A 13,405-nucleotide genomic window follows, 5' to 3' on the forward strand; every position below is an offset into this window, starting at 1 on the left:
ATTAAATGTATCAGTAAGGTCAATATGTTTATGTATGACTAGACATTAAATGTATCAGTAAGGTCAATATGTTTATGTATGACTAGACATTAAATGTATCAGTAAGGTCAATATGTTTATATATGACTAGACATTAAATGTATCAGTAAGGTCAATATGTTTATATATGACTAGACATTAAATGTATCAGTAAGGTTAATATGTTTATATATGACTAGACATTAAGAAATGTATCAGTAAGGTTAATATGTTTATATATGACTAGACATTAAATGTATCAGTAAGGTTAATATGTTTATATATGACTAGACATTAAATGTATCAGTAAGGTTAATATGTTTATGTATGACTAGACATTAAGAAATGTATCAGTAAGGTTAATATGTTTATATATGACTAGACATTAAATGTATCAGTAAGGTTAATATGTTTATATATGACTAGACATTAAGAAATGTATCAGTAAGGTTAATATGTTTATATATGACTAGACATTAAATGTATCAGTAAGGTTAATATGTTTATATATGACTAGACATTAAATGTATCAGTAAGGTTAATATGTTTATATATGACTAGACATTAAATGTATCAGTAAGGTTAATATGTTTATATATGACTAGACATTAAATGTATCAGTAAGGTTAATATGTTTATATATGACTAGACATTAAATGTATCAGTAAGGTTAATATGTTTATATATGACTAGACATTAAATGTATCAGTAAGGTTAATATGTTTATATATGACTAGACATTAAATGTATCAGTAAGGTTAATATGTTTATATATGACTAGACATTAAATGTATCAGTAAGGTTAATATGTTTATATATGACTAGACATTAAATGTATCAGTAAGGTTAATATGTTTATATATGACTAGACATTAAATGTATCAGTAAGGTTAATATGTTTATATATGACTAGACATTAAATGTATCAGTAAGGTTAATATGTTTATATATGACTAGACATTAAATGTATCAGTAAGGTTAATATGTTTATATATGACTAGACATTAAATGTATCAGTAAGGTTAATATGTTTATATATGACTAGACATTAAATGTATCAGTAAGGTTAATATGTTTATATATGACTAGACATTAAATGTATCAGTAAGGTTAATATGTTTATATATGACTAGACATTAAATGTATCAGTAAGGTTAATATGTTTATATATGACTAGACATTAAATGTATCAGTAAGGTTAATATGTTTATATATGACTAGACATTAAATGTATCAGTAAGGTTAATATGTTTATATATGACTAGACATTAAATGTATCAGTAAGGTTAATATGTTTATATATGACTAGACATTAAATGTATCAGTAAGGTTAATATGTTTATATATGACTAGACATTAAATGTATCAGTAAGGTTAATATGTTTATATATGACTAGACATTAAATGTATCAGTAAGGTTAATATGTTTATATATGACTAGACATTAAATGTATCAGTAAGGTTAATATGTTTATATATGACTAGACATTAAATGTATCAGTAAGGTTAATATGTTTATATATGACTAGACATTAAATGTATCAGTAAGGTTAATATGTTTATATATGACTAGACATTAAATGTATCAGTAAGGTTAATATGTTTATATATGACTAGACATTAAATGTATCAGTAAGGTTAATATGTTTATATATGACTAGACATTAAATGTATCAGTAAGGTTAATATGTTTATATATGACTAGACATTAAATGTATCAGTAAGGTTAATATGTTTATATATGACTAGACATTAAATGTATCAGTAAGGTTAATATGTTTATATATGACTAGACATTAAATGTATCAGTAAGGTTAATATGTTTATATATGACTAGACATTAAATGTATCAGTAAGGTTAATATGTTTATATATGACTAGACATTAAGAAATGTATCAGTAAGGTTAATATGTTTATATATGACTAGACATTAAATGTATCAGTAAGGTTAATATGTTTATATATGACTAGACATTAAGAAATGTATCAGTAAGGTTAATATGTTTATATATGACTAGACATTAAATGTATCAGTAAGGTTAATATGTTTATATATGACTAGACATTAAATGTATCAGTAAGGTTAATATGTTTATATATGACTAGACATTAAATGTATCAGTAAGGTTAATATGTTTATATATGACTAGACATTAAATGTATCAGTAAGGTTAATATGTTTATATATGACTAGACATTAAATGTATCAGTAAGGTTAATATGTTTATTATGACTAGACATTAAGAAATGTATCAGTATGGTTAATATGTTTATATATGACTAGACATTAAATGTATCAGTAAGGTTAATATGTTTATATATGACTAGACATTAAGAAATGTATCAGTAAGGTTAATATGTTTATATATGACTAGACATTAAATGTATCAATAAGGATAATATGTTTATATATGACTAGACATTAAGAAATGTATCAGTAAGGTTAATATGTTTATTATGACTAGACATTAAGAAATGTATCAGTAAGGTTAATATGTTTATATATGACTAGACATTAAATGTATCAGTAAGGTTAATATGTTTATATATGACTAGACATTAAGAAATGTATCAGTAAGGTTAATATGTTTATATATGACTAGACATTAAATGTATCAGTAAGGGTAATATGTTTATATATGACTAGACATTAAATGTATCAGTAAGGGTAATATGTTTATATATGACTAGACATTAAATGTATCAGTAAGGTTAATGTGTTTATATATGACTAGACATTAAGAAATGCATCAGTAAGGTTAATATGTTTATATATGACTAGACATTAAATGTATCAGTAAGGTTAATATGTTTATATATGACTAGACATTAAGAAATGTATCAGTAAGGTTAATATGTTTATATATGACTAGACATTAAATGTATCAGTAAGGGTAATATGTTTATATATGACTAGACATTAAATGTATCAGTAAGGGTAATATGTTTATATATGACTAGACATTAAATGTATCAGTAAGGTTAATATGTTTATATATGACTAGACATTAAATGTATCAGTAAGGTTAATATGTTTATATATGACTAGACATTAAATGTATCAGTAAGGTTAATATGTTTATATATGACTAGACACTAAATGTATCAGTAAGGGTAATATGTTTATATATAACTAGACATTAAATGTATCAGTAAGGTTAATATGTTTATATATGACTAGACATTAAATGTATCAGTAAAGTTAATATGTTTATATATGATGAGACATTAAGAAATGTATCAGTAAGGGCAATATGTTTATATATGACTATACATTAATTGTATCAGTAAGGTTAATATGTTTATATATGACTAGACATTAAATGTATTAGTAAGGTTAATATGTTTATATGTGACCTTCAGATTAAAGGAGACGTTGATCTTCATCTTTTTCATTTCTTTACTGTACCCTGCCCAGTTGTTCCACAGCTGTATGGGCTGCCCAAAACACATAAATGTCTATGTAATCCTCCCATGAGACCAATTGTATCTGGCAATGGTTGGTTAACAGAACCAATCTCTATTTATCTACACAGGCAACTGCACCCTTTTTTGTTAGGCTGTGAGAATGTGCTAAAAGACACGACAGATTTCATCTTGAAACTTAGGAAGTGGTATGATAGTCTAAATGTCACTGAGTTATCTCAGGGGAATATTTATTTGTTACCCTTGATATTTCATCCTTGTTCACAGTGATCCCTAATGACCTTGGAATTGAGTCCATCAGAGAGTTTTTGACTAGCATGGCTACTATGCCTGCTAGACAGATAGAGAATATTTGCTCTTTGTTAGATTTGGTTCTCACTACGAATGTCTTTTTCTTTGATGAGAAATTCTTTCTACAACTCACTGGTGTTGCAGTGGGCACATCTGTGGCCAATACCTATGCCAATCTAGTTCTCCATCAGTGGGAAACCAAATATGTGTGTAGTGATGCCAATCTGTTAAACAACAATGATTGCTTCTATCAACATTTTGTTGATGATTGCTTCCTTATCTGGAAGGGGTCTATCGGTGATCTGTACACCTATTTAGATTATTTGAATGGTACAACTACATTTCTTGAGCTTAAAATGATATACTCTGAAACCAGTACTACCTTTTTGGATTTATGTATAGAACTAAAGGAGGGTTTAATTTGTACGAGTATACATAAGAAAGAGCATACACCAAAAAAACCCCAACAAAATAAAACTTTTAAAACAGGCGGAAAGGAATCAATAAGAGCCGGCAACTCGACTAAAACTGTTTAATTGTAAGCGCTTTCAGCAAGGTGCATACCTCGCCTTCTTCAGACAAACACAGAATCAATTAAGCCATCTTAAATAGACAAAATAAATGATCTAAGTTAATTACCTTACACTTCATTAGTAATTTAAAGATACATCAAATTAAACTAAAAAGTTAAAAAGTTATATTAACCTTGTAAAAGAACTTTGTTCAAAAAGTAATCAGTTAAACAAATTATTCCATTCTTCTAAAAATACTGAAAATCTCACAAAGCATACAAAACACCTATAAAAACCACAATCCAAAATAGAAAATATACTAGTAACAGTAAAAAGCATATTTTTGCTCATTGTTGAGCGTAAGTATACCTACTGTTTATCCTGACAATGAACGTAGGTAACCTAAACTCATTATTTTTCTAAATGTTGCTAATTATCATTTCTTATAACTCATAATTAAATATATGAGTTGACTATAAATATTTAAAAATAAATCTTTAAAAATAAAAGTGCAACACCCATGCGCATATTTGACAATAAATAATATAGTAAAAACATGATCGATCATCTTTTAAGAGCTAATAGTTTCAAAATACATCTAATTGAGATGTTCTCATTTAATCCAGGATAAATGTGGGCTCTAGTCTTGATTTGCCACATTAATTCATCTATTTCTAAATATATTTGCCAAGGTCCCCCCCTAATATCTTGCACTCTATGTTGCAGGATGGTAAACTTAAAACTATGCCCAGGGTGATCTAAACAATGTTTAGCCAATGCGTTATTAGGGTCTTTCTTCAGGATGGTATAACAATGTTCATATACACGTTGTTTAAATTTTCTTTTAGTTTTGCCTATATAATAAGCTTTGCATTAGGAGCATAATGCTACGACGCTCTTTGTATCACAATTATGCCTACCCCTGATCTTGTAGTTTCTATCATTAATACATACATCATTAGTGGTATTAATAAATTTACATTGAGAACAGGAACCGCATTTGAACATACCCATAGGTCTATTCATCTGTGGTTTCCTTTTAGCTTCTAATATAGCCTTTAAATTACGCCCCCTCCTAAAAGTAATCTTAGGACTTACACCCAAAGTTTTCGTCAGTGTTTCATCACCTCTGATGATCTCCCAATTTTTATTAAGAATATCTCTAATGAGATGGTAATCCAGGGAGAATGTACACAAAAACCTAGAGTGATGTATACTAGTATGTTGCAAATTATTTGGTCTCTTTTGATCTCCTAAGCGGTCTTCCCCAAAACAACCCTCTTTATTCAATAAGGGTACAAAATGACCTATACTCCTCTTGAAAACCACTTCTTTCTGATTCTCAATGTAAATTTATTAATACCACTAATGATGTATGTATTAATGATAGAAACTACAAGATCAGGGGTAGGCATAATTGTGATACAAAGAGCGTCACTTATGTAGCATTATGCTCCCAATGCAAAGCTTATTATATAGGCAAAACTAAAAGAAAATTTAAACAGCGTGTATATGAACATTGTTATGCCATCCTGAAGAAAGACCCTAATAACACATTGGCTAAACATTGTTTAGATCACCCTGGGCATAGTTTTAAGTTTACCATCCTGCAACATAGAGTGCAAGATATTAGGGGGGGACCTTGGCAAATATATTTAGAAATAAATGAATTAATGTGGCAAATCAAGACTAGAACCCACATTTATCCTGGATTAAATGAGAACATCTCAATTAGATGTATTTTGAAACTATTAGCTCTTAAAAGATAATCAATCATGTTTTTACTATATTATTTATTGTCAAATATGCACATGGGTGTTGCAATGTTGCACTTTTATTTTTTAAATATTTATTTTTAAATATTTATAGTCAACTCATATATTTAATTATGAGTTATAAGAAATGATAATTAGCAACTTTTAGAAAAATAATGAGTTTAGGTTACCTACGTTCATTGTCAGGATAAACAGTAGGTGGGTCTACTTTAGTTGACCGAAATGCCAGTTCGCCGACACGCAAAACACCGAGACCAAACAACCGAAAACACACAATACCGACAACTCACAAAACCGAACACCATTACACCGACACACAAAACGTAAACTACACATTACACACAATTACATATCCACTAACCTTAACCCAAACCCTAACCCTAAGGTCCGACACTACCACACACTTACCCTACCCACACCCTAACCCTAACTCACTTAACCCACCCCTAAACCTAAAGTCCATCACTATCGCACACTTACCCTACCTGCACCCTAACCCTAACTCACTTAACCCACCCTAAAACATAATGCCCATCACTATCGCACACTCACCCTACCCACACCCTAACCCTAACTCACTTAACCCGCCCCTAAACTACACTCCTTCACTATCACACACTTACCTTACCCGAACCCTAAGTCCGACACTACCGCACACTCACCTTTCCCGCACCCTAACCCTAAATCCCTCACTATCGCACACTTACCTGTCCATTCCCTAACCCTAAATCCCTCACTATCGCACACTTACCGAGTCGCGCTCACACGTTCCCCATGTCGGTCTTTCGGCTGTCAGGATTTCACCTTGTCGATCACCTTCGGTTTCGGTCGTTTGGTCTCAGTCTTCTTCGTGTCGGCGAAGTGGCGTCTCGGTCAACTCAAGTGGACCCCAGTAGGTATACTTACACTCAGCAATGAGCAAAAATATGCTTTTTACTGTTACTAGTATATTTTCTATTTTGGATTGTGTTTTTTATACGTGTTTTGTATGCTTCGTGAGATTTTCAGTATTCTTAGAAGAATGGAATAATTTGTTTAACTGATTACTTTTTGAACAAAGTTCTTTTACAAGGTTAATATAACTTTTTAACTTTTTAGTTTAATTTGATGTATCTTTAAATTACAAATGAAGTGTAAGGTAATTAACTTAGATCATTTATTTAAGATGGCTTAATTGATTCTGTGTTTGTCTGAAGAAGGCGAGGTAAGCACCTTGCTGAAAGCGCTTACAATTAAACAGTTTTAGTCGAGTTGCCGGCTCTTATTGATTCCTTTCCACCTGTTTTAAAAGTTTTATACATAAGAAAGAAGTATGTGCTGGTAGATACCGTCATAAGAACAGCATGCATGCTCCGCACATATTTAAAGGGATAGTCACTGCGCAGTTTAGTAGAGCCAGTCGGCTTAATACAGATGATGGTGTTTTTTTAAAATAGATGGAGGATATGAAGATGGACTTTCTACATAGTGGTTATATTTCAACATTTCTCTGTGATATAATGGGCAAATTTGCAACTTAAACCAACTTTCAGTATGCTAAGCGAATCTGATACATATATGCGTACGAGGACTGACGTGGGGGGTTCACATAGAGTTAGTTATGTGACAACGTTTAATATTAATACCCAGGCAGTTTCTGCCTTCTTCTTAAACTCCTTCTTAATGGTGTATTATTATTGAGAAGAATTGGGTAATTTTGATGGCATCGTCTGATGTTAGGAATGTGTTAGATTCCAAACCCTTCTTCTCTTATAGGAACTTGAGAAATTTGAAAAGTAGATTGTGCTGCAAAGATCTTAGCCATAAACGCATCCCACAATTTAGTACAAGGGTGGGTACATTTTGTTGTATGGACTGCACTTGCTGTGATGATATTCTAGGTAAAGGCAGTGATATTTTCACCAACCCTGTTACTGGACATGTCTACAACTTTAAGCTGTTTGCTAACTGTATTAGTACTAATGTGGTTTATTTGGCTACTTGCCTCCAATGTACTTCATTCTATGTAGGAAAGACCACGAGAAGACTAAAAGACCGTATTATTGAACATAAGTCTGAGATCAGGAGGAATAATGATAAGAATGCACTTTATAAGCACATTTTATCTTGTGGTAGCATGCATGGGTTTAAAGGGTTGTAGACACGGTCCATATGTCTCTGAGAGGTGGTGATATTAATAATTCCTTAGAAATAAAGGAATATGAATGGATTTTGAGGCTAGCTGCTGACCATCCACCTGGCCTTAGTACTGCTGTTACCTTAAAGCCCATTCTACTGAGGTTGCAGAAGAGTAAATTTTGATTGTAAAAATTTTCTATATCTGCCCTTAACAATATTTTTATGTGTGTTTTTATTTTTATTTTTTATTTTTTATATGTGCTTTCTATGTTACTTTTAAATTTTGTATTTTTTAAAATAACCTGTTTGTGATTTTATATGTTGTCATTTGATCGGCTGGCTGCGATCACATGACTTTTCTTGGCTCCTATTTAAACTCTAACTCATGTGTTTTTGATTTTGTTTTTAGCATTGAGGAAGGGTGTAGACCCGAAAGCTTTGCTGCTGCTTTTTGTATTAAAAGTTTTTTTTCTCAACGTGGTTGTATTCTACAAAGCTATGGCATCAGCAGCTATCTTTAGGTATTCAGGTGGCAGGTTGTCAGCTACAGTGGAAAAAAGTTTGGGTTTACAAAGCTTTATCACTGATGTGGAGACAGGTCCTAAGTGAAAGTTGCTAGCAATGGATATAGAGTGTAAATTAGGTTCAGATAGGGATACGGGGGGGGGGTTGTTAAAGGAAATGGTAGTGTGTGCAGTGTATGGAGAATGTTGGTCTTGGTCTAAGCTGCTGTTTGCTGAATTACTAGGACTGGGTGTTACTGAGTGGGTGGTAGAAGCACTGGATGGGGATTTAGAGTATTTAGTTACGGAGTTAATGCCTTCTGTCAAGTAGGCATTCATTAAGCTTGCAGTTTCTAGTGGACAGCCATTATAAGAAGGGTTGGGTTCCTTATCTGAGCACAAATGTAACAGGTGCATTGGTGTCCAGACATTTTAGGGATCTTTTTTGTGTTGAAGTTGTAGATTATTATAATATTTTTTTTTATCTAGGGGAACTTTTTTTTTTACTCTGAGTGCACAATTTTCTATTAAGTTGCAGGTTATACACAGTTTTAAGTTTAAGCCATTCCTTCCCAGTTTTTGTCTTTGTTAGACATTGTAGCTTTTGCCTGAGTAGTGAGCCATGGTGCGTGACTGATTTTTCTCTTTTCTTTTTCAGAATGGGGCATGACTGTTTAAAGTATTTAAGAATGAGGTATTAAAAGTAATGACTGCCTCACTAAGAGGAAGAGTTTTTAGGAGGGACCAATTAAAGGCTTTCAGTTTACTGATGAAGGAGCCTATACTGAATTAAGTTAATAAATGTTAGGTATGTGAGTGTTATTTCTATGGGTATAAGAAGGTGGTTAATAAGTGAGTGTGGACAGGTTCCAGAGGTTGTAAATTTATTTGGGTTAGAGACCAGTAACTAGTCTAGAATTGAATCTTTACTGTTTCTATTATTAAATCTAGTGAGTGTTTTGATAAGTTGTGTGTAACCATAAAGGTTTATACTAGCTGTGGACAAGTCTGATGTAAGGTTTTGCCGGTTAATTTTTATATCTCCTAGGATCATAAAGCATATAATTAACTGTCCAGGAGAGAATTTCTTTTAAGGTTGTTATATTATTTATTGGTGGGATATAGATTGTGACAAAACATGGCTGTTTTTTTATTATTAAGCCTTAGCAGTGATACTAGTATTTCAGCATTTTGGAAGTATGGGATGTTGTATGAATAGTGAGAGAGACTGCATTAACTTGGGTAAATTAAGGCTACCCCTCCTGTTTTCATGAGGAGCCTATCAGCTCTGATTTTACTGTAACCTGGAGGGATCACTTATTACTGAAGTCTTTGTAGGTCATCTGCTACCTACATACAATATAATTATTGGTTTTGTATTCTGACATCTGCAGTCCTGTATTCTTAAAATCCCCAAAGTTGTTAAACATTTAAGATGATATCAAAAGATTTTTCCCCTAACAGGTTACTTATCTGTAGTCTAGAAGTCATGATAAAATAACAGACACTACATTCGTAGATTGCATTGATGTTCTCATGTACTATGAGACAAATCAAATAAAAATGGCATGGGTGGGCATTCTTGTCATACCAAAGACAAGCTGATGGATGTCCATGTGGGAGGGTACCCATTTGTACATAAGGGGAAGAAGGCAAAGCTCTGGAAGCTGGGTGGATGATGAGATTTCTGTGACAAAACCCAGGTGTTATCATTACTGTAAAAGTGAAAAATATGAAGATCATTATATACAACAAGCTAGAAATAAAATTGTGAACACAGTAAGCTGATATTCTTTCCTATTTTGTTTTTCTTTTTTGGGGGGGGGGGTGAGTGGCAAAATAAATGGCAAGTCAGCATGTTTAATAATAGGTTTAACGGTAGTAAAATGATGCAGTCTTTCATTTCAAGGAAGCCATACAATACATATGAAGTATAACCCTATAGATGTGAACCATAAATACAAAGTCTTAGTTTTGTCATCTAGAAAAGACCAATGGTCCTAACAGCAAACATCAAACACTGAAGCTAAAGTCTATGAATTACGACAGTATTAGCAGCAATTCACTAAAATCAGAAGTAGTTGCATAGCAACTTGATCTAATTAACTTTACTAAAAATGTAGTGGGACATCCATGATCTGGGAACTGCAGCAAACATTATAAAAATGCTACTCCTTTGTACTCTTAAATATCATTCACAATAAGGGATCCAGGTAGGAAGACATGCAGGAAGCCAGTGACTGCATATTCTGCTCTAATAGGTTAACCAGCTAGCGTGAATATATTCCACCACCCCGCATGCCTCAGCTGAGAACACAACATTCTGCTCCCCTGGTATTCCTGATACACTCGTATCATTACTACCTAAAGATGTAATGATATGAAATACAAAAATAGGTAGACATTCATGTGATGTTACATGCACTGGCATATTTGTCAAAATGTCACCTCTTCCTTTTCTTTTTCTCTCTGTTGCCTAAACCTTACAATATGGACGTTGATAATAGATCACATTCTTATTTGGTAACCAGGTAGATCTACTGAAACAGTTGCGAACATGAGGCACTTAGTGATTTTTCTAAGGCCCATACAACATGCAAACAGAAGCTGATGGGAATCACCGCACAGCTCAAGATACTAACTATTACTATTTACTGCAACATTATCGCCACTGTTTACTGCTTCCAGTCATGCTGGATTTATTCTATGCCTACTCAAGGCTATCCACTTTTTCAGAAGAAATACTATTAGTCTGATGTAATTTCCTTTGAATATTTAATATGTCGAGCATAGATCGTTATTCCTACTTCTGGTTTTAAGACCAGAGGTTTGCTGGCATGCTAGGTGGGCTAAAGCAGGCAGGTCAGGCAAATCCCAAAATTAAGACTTGCTTTGCCTTCAGCAAGTCAGCTTACGGCAGTAACTATTTAGAATCAGATCATAGCACAAGCAGGCCCATATGAAACAGCACTAGGAATGTTAGCCTTCCCGTGCTTCTTACAATCTGATTTTTGTAACCCCAAGGCTCAGCAGCTGTGGTAGGTTCATTCAACACTTACTTGTCTGGTTTGCCTGGAAGAAGCAGACGGAGGCGACACTTATTAGCAGCCTGGATCTCATCTTCTTTCAGCCTTATCAGTCTTTGCAGAGCTAGACACCAGTCTTGTGCAACTGTTGGATTCAGGTTCTGAAAAAAGCAACATGTATCTCAAACAAGAATCACAAAAGGGCATAATTTCACGTAGACAGGGCAGATACTTCAAATAGTAACATTAGCAAATGCTTTAATAAGAAAAGTACATGAACTGCAGCCAGCAATTAACACAACTTCATACACCCAACCTCAAAGGACCACTACATGGCAAAAGATAACACACACACACACACACACACACACACACACACACACACACACACACACACACTTTTTTTTCATGAATTACTGTATTTGTAATGGTGATGGACAGGTTGACAGACGAGATCAGACAAGAGTCCCCGTGGACTATGATGTTTGCAAATGACATTGTGATCTGTAGTGAGATTAGGGAACAGGTGGAGGAGACCCTGGAGAGGTGGAGATATGCTCTAGAGAGAAGAGGAATGAAGGTCAGCAGGACGAAGAATATATGTGTGTTGAATGAGAGGGAGGATAGAGGAATGGTGAGGATGCAGGGAGTAGAGGTGGCGAAGGTGGATGAGTTTAAATACTTGGGATCAACAGTTCAGAGTAATGGTGAGTGTGGAAGAGAGGTGAAGAAGAGAGTACAGGCAGAATGGAGTGGGTGGAGAAGAGTGTCAGGAGTGATTTGTGACAGACGAGTACCAGTAAGAGTGAAAGGGAAGGTCTACCAGAGGGTAGTGAGACCAGCTATGTTATATGGGTTGGAGACAGTGGCATTGACAAAAAGGCAGGAGTCAGAGCTTGATGTGGCAGAGGTGAAGATGTTAAGATTTGCACTGGGTGTGACGAAGATGGACAGGATTAGGAATAAGTATATTAGAGGCTCAGCCCAGGTTGGAAGGTTTGGAGACAAAGCCAGAGAGGCAAGATTACATTGGTTTGGACATGTACTGAGGAGGGATGCAGAGTATATTGGGAAAAAGATGCTAAGGATGAAGCTGCCAGGTAACAGGAAAAGAGGGAGGCTTAAGATAAGGTTTATGGATGTGGTGAGAGAGGACATGCAGGTGGTTGGTGTGACAGAGCAAGATGCAGAGGACAGGAAGAAATGGAAACAGTTGATCTGCTGTGGCGACCCCTGACGGGAGCAGCCAAAAGAAGAAGAAGACTGTACCTCCCAAAGCTGCCTGCAGCAAAATAAGTACTCATTCCTAATTTTATTTTTTTTTTAATCCCTGAAATCCCTAATGGGGGCCAACATCCTGATGGGAGTATTTTTTTTTTCTTTGTAAAGCTAAATCTGTCACATAATGCACTATGAGAGCACAGATTGTGAGATTAAGTTCAAATGTTGTCAAACTACACTTCCATTTACTTAAAATGGAAAACCTGAAAAAAACTGCAAACGTTTGAGAGTCTGTAATTGTCATTGAATGGTCTGCACTGAGTCTTATGAATGTTCCTTCTACAGATGTATTCACATTCTCTATAAGAAGATTGCAAAAATATCAGCAAATTATGGAGATAAAAACGACTTTGTTTACAACGAGCAGTTTTGTAAGTCTCAGATCCAGGCCAAGTTATTACTCCCATCTCCCCTCTCCTTCAGTGAGCCAGTCTCACATTTCCAGCTTGGCTAG

At 33.8% G+C, this 13,405-nt stretch overlaps 1 protein-coding gene across 6 annotated transcripts in view; it reads right to left on the reverse strand.

Moving 5' to 3' along the window:
• ARHGEF10L (Rho guanine nucleotide exchange factor 10 like) overlaps positions 1-13,405 on the reverse strand; it is a 3,087,848-nt gene that overhangs the window by 931,513 nt on the left and 2,142,930 nt on the right. For all 6 annotated transcript variants that reach the window (XM_044061816.1, XM_044061815.1, XM_044061819.1 and 3 more), the window contains one exon: positions 11,704-11,831. In XM_044061816.1, the coding sequence (XP_043917751.1) occupies positions 11,704-11,831 (128 nt within the window). The remainder of the gene's footprint in view (positions 1-11,703; positions 11,832-13,405) is intronic.

The sequence above is a fragment of the Protopterus annectens genome, chromosome 2.part0, assembly GCF_019279795.1.
Source record: "Protopterus annectens isolate FY-2018-M chromosome 2.part0, PAN1.0, whole genome shotgun sequence".
Taxonomy (NCBI): domain Eukaryota; kingdom Metazoa; phylum Chordata; order Ceratodontiformes; family Protopteridae; genus Protopterus; species Protopterus annectens.